This window comes from Lepidochelys olivacea (assembly GCF_965140295.1).
Source record: "Lepidochelys olivacea isolate rLepOli2 genome assembly, chromosome: 13".
Taxonomy (NCBI): Eukaryota; Metazoa; Chordata; order Testudines; family Cheloniidae; genus Lepidochelys; species Lepidochelys olivacea.
The window spans coordinates 33,393,795-33,396,757 of NC_140423.1; the positions used below are offsets into that span (position 1 = coordinate 33,393,795).

The 2,963-nt window shown below is 41.2% G+C and overlaps 1 protein-coding gene across 1 annotated transcript; it reads left to right on the forward strand.

Moving 5' to 3' along the window:
* Positions 1 to 1,590: 1,590 nt before the first annotated feature.
* Positions 1,591 to 2,559, forward strand: LOC311529833 (olfactory receptor 14A16-like; the record flags this gene model as incomplete). The annotated part of the gene is made up of 1 exon (XM_084646094.1): positions 1,591 to 2,559. The coding sequence occupies one exon, from the start codon at positions 1,591 to 1,593 to the stop codon at positions 2,557 to 2,559; it is 969 nt and encodes a 322-aa protein (XP_084502220.1).
* Positions 2,560 to 2,963: the final 404 nt, after the last annotated feature.

Consider the following 2,963-nt stretch of genomic DNA (forward strand, 5'->3'; position numbering starts at 1 on the left):
GCTTGAAGAGACGGACTGGCTTTGCAACATTAGATGAATATGCACAGAATTGTGTTTGGCTGTAACTCTGTGAAATGGAGGGCATAGGGGTGTGTCGTGGTACAACACAGTGTCCCATTCACAGGGAATAATTTGCTGGGGGGGGGGGCTTGCAGGGAGGTACAGGTTAGACTTTCCCCTTAATTCATTATTAGGTCTAATTATCTGCAATAATTAATGTAACTCTCAGAAAGCATAAACAAATTTTTACAGCAGTATTATTCTGAATGTGAAGCATTAAGACCACCAAAAATGACTACTTAAATTTACACAGATGTTCTAGCAATTCTTAAATTAAATTATCACCAATATTGAACAATTAAATTTAATGGAACTGTTTAGTTGCCACTTACTCCAAACAACAAAATAAATCAATGCAGTCTTCCAAAATCAAATATTTTATTTATTATTCTATCTACAGCAATGCCCAGATAACCACAAAGTATCTCTGTGTTTCCCTATAGAATGTAGGCACTATGTGATGTACATATTGAATTATATTGTATATTTACTAGCAGTTGTTTCTACTGAGGTTTTGCATATGCCAAGTGATGCTCTACATCTATTAAAGAGGCTCATAAAGCTGAATATCAGGAACGTTTTCTGATATTACAGGTACATTTCTCTGTCATTATCCCACTTCAGCATCATTCGTTGTGTTAAACGTTTCTTTACGTTAAATACTTCAGCTATACATTTGGTGTTCACGTTGGGCACATATGTTACTATTTAACCAAACAACATAATTTCCTCTTAAAATCTCTCTTTAAAAATCAACAAGTCCAGCCTTTGAAATACATGTTCATTGCTTTTCTCTGAACTCAGTCCAGGGGCAGAAGATGAAGAGAACAGAGCTGTATAAGGGGTCACAGAGGGCAGGGTGTGAAGGAGCTAGGGAAGCACAGGTGCAGTGAAGCTCGAAATTGAGACAACAGGATTGTGTTCATGTTAGCTAGTGCAGAAATTTAAGACAACTCATCTCTAGGTGTAGAAATATGATGGTCACTTTGGCCTTGTAAAGTTCCATTGTCTTTTCTGAGGCATATAAAAGTAAAAGAACATAAGCATGACCATACTGGGTCAGACCAAAAGTCCATCTAGCCCAGTACCTTGTCTTCTGACAGTGGCCAATGCCAGGTGCTTCAGAGGGATTGAACAGAACAGGTAATCATCAAGTGATCCATCTCCTGTCGCCCATTCCCAGCTTCTGGCAAACAGAGGCTAGGGACACCATCCCTGCCCGTCCTGGCTAATAGACATTCATGGACCTGTCCTCCATGAACTTATCTCATAATTTTTGAACGTTACTATATTCTTGGTCTTCACAACATCCTCTGGCAAAGATTTCCCCAGGTTGACTGTGTATTGTGAGAAGAAATACAGCCTTTTGTTTGTTTTAAATCTGCTGCCTATTAATTTCATTTGGTGATCCCTAGTTCTTGAGTTATGGGAAGGAGTAAATAACACTTCCTTATTCACTCTCTCCAGACCAGTTTCCCTCTTCTTTGTAACCATTTACCTCACCATTCCCCTTGTTCTTCCCTCCACAGAATGTATCTGAGACAGGAAACATCCAACCAAACCATCCTTACCGAGTTCCTTCTCCTGGGTTTCTCCAACATCCGAAAGTTGCAGATTTTACACTTTGTGGTGTTTCTAGTGATTTATCTGACAGCTCTGATCGGGAATCTTTTCATCCTCACAGCTGTAGCTGTGGACCGCCACCTGAACACCCCCATGTACTTCTTCTTGGGCAACTTATCCTTCCTAGACATGTGCTACATTTCCATCACTGTCCCCAAGTCCATGGCCAATTCCCTAACCAACGACAGACAGATCTCTTTCTCTGGATGTGTTGCCCAAGTCTCCTTGGTCGTCACCTTAGTTATTACTGAGATGACCCTCCTGGTGGTCATGGCATACGACCAGTACATTGCAATCTGCCATCCTCTTCATTACAGGGTCATCATGAACAAAGGCACCTGTGCCCAGATGGCAGCTGGTTCTTGGATTGGCTGTGCAATCTATGCAGCCTTTCACACTGGTAACACCTTTAGGTTGCCCTTTTGCCAGTCCAATGCAATTGGTCAGTTCTTCTGCGATATCCCACAGTTACTGAAAATCTCTTGCTCTGATACTCTCTCTAATGAAATTTTGCTTCTTGCCTGTGTTATATTCTTGTGTTTCGTTTGCTTTGGTTTAGTTATCATGTCTTACACTTGCATCTTCTCCACTATACTGATGATCCCCTCAGTGCAAGGCAAGCATAAAACTTTCTCAACCTGTCTGCCCCACATGACTGTAGTTGGTTTGTTTCTTAGCACCAGAATGCTTACGTACATGAAACCAAACTCAGGGTCTTCTACATACTATGACCTCCTTGCCTCTGTTCTCTATACCGTGCTTCCTCCGGCCATGAACCCTCTCATCTACAGCCTGAGAAACAAGAAAATTAAGGAGGCTCTAAGTAAAATAGGAGACATGAAGAAAAGATTATTTTTAATAGCTCTTGGGAACTAAGGCCATCTTATTTTGAGGAGCCACAGGTTCAGAAGAAAGAGATATAATGAACAGTGTAAGAATAACCAACAGTGAGCCGGCATTTGCCTATAGACTTTGGGAGAGGCCAAATGGGAGAGTTACAAGTAGAGTTACATTCCCAGATAACAATTCAGAGAGAGAAAATCTATAATCTCTTGTATGACATCTTAGGAAGACAGCAGATCTCTACAATGTGGAGCACAGCGAGTCTACAACAGAGGTTGTCTTCAGAGCAAATACTGTCAAATTCCTGGACTACCTGGGCTAGTTCTGACCTTTCCCCTGCTGCGAGGTCTCCAAATTGAAATTCAATTTCTTCTCGGCATTCAAGATATGGGTCTTTTCTGTCCAAACCTACCCTAGATCCTGCAACATCTATTAAC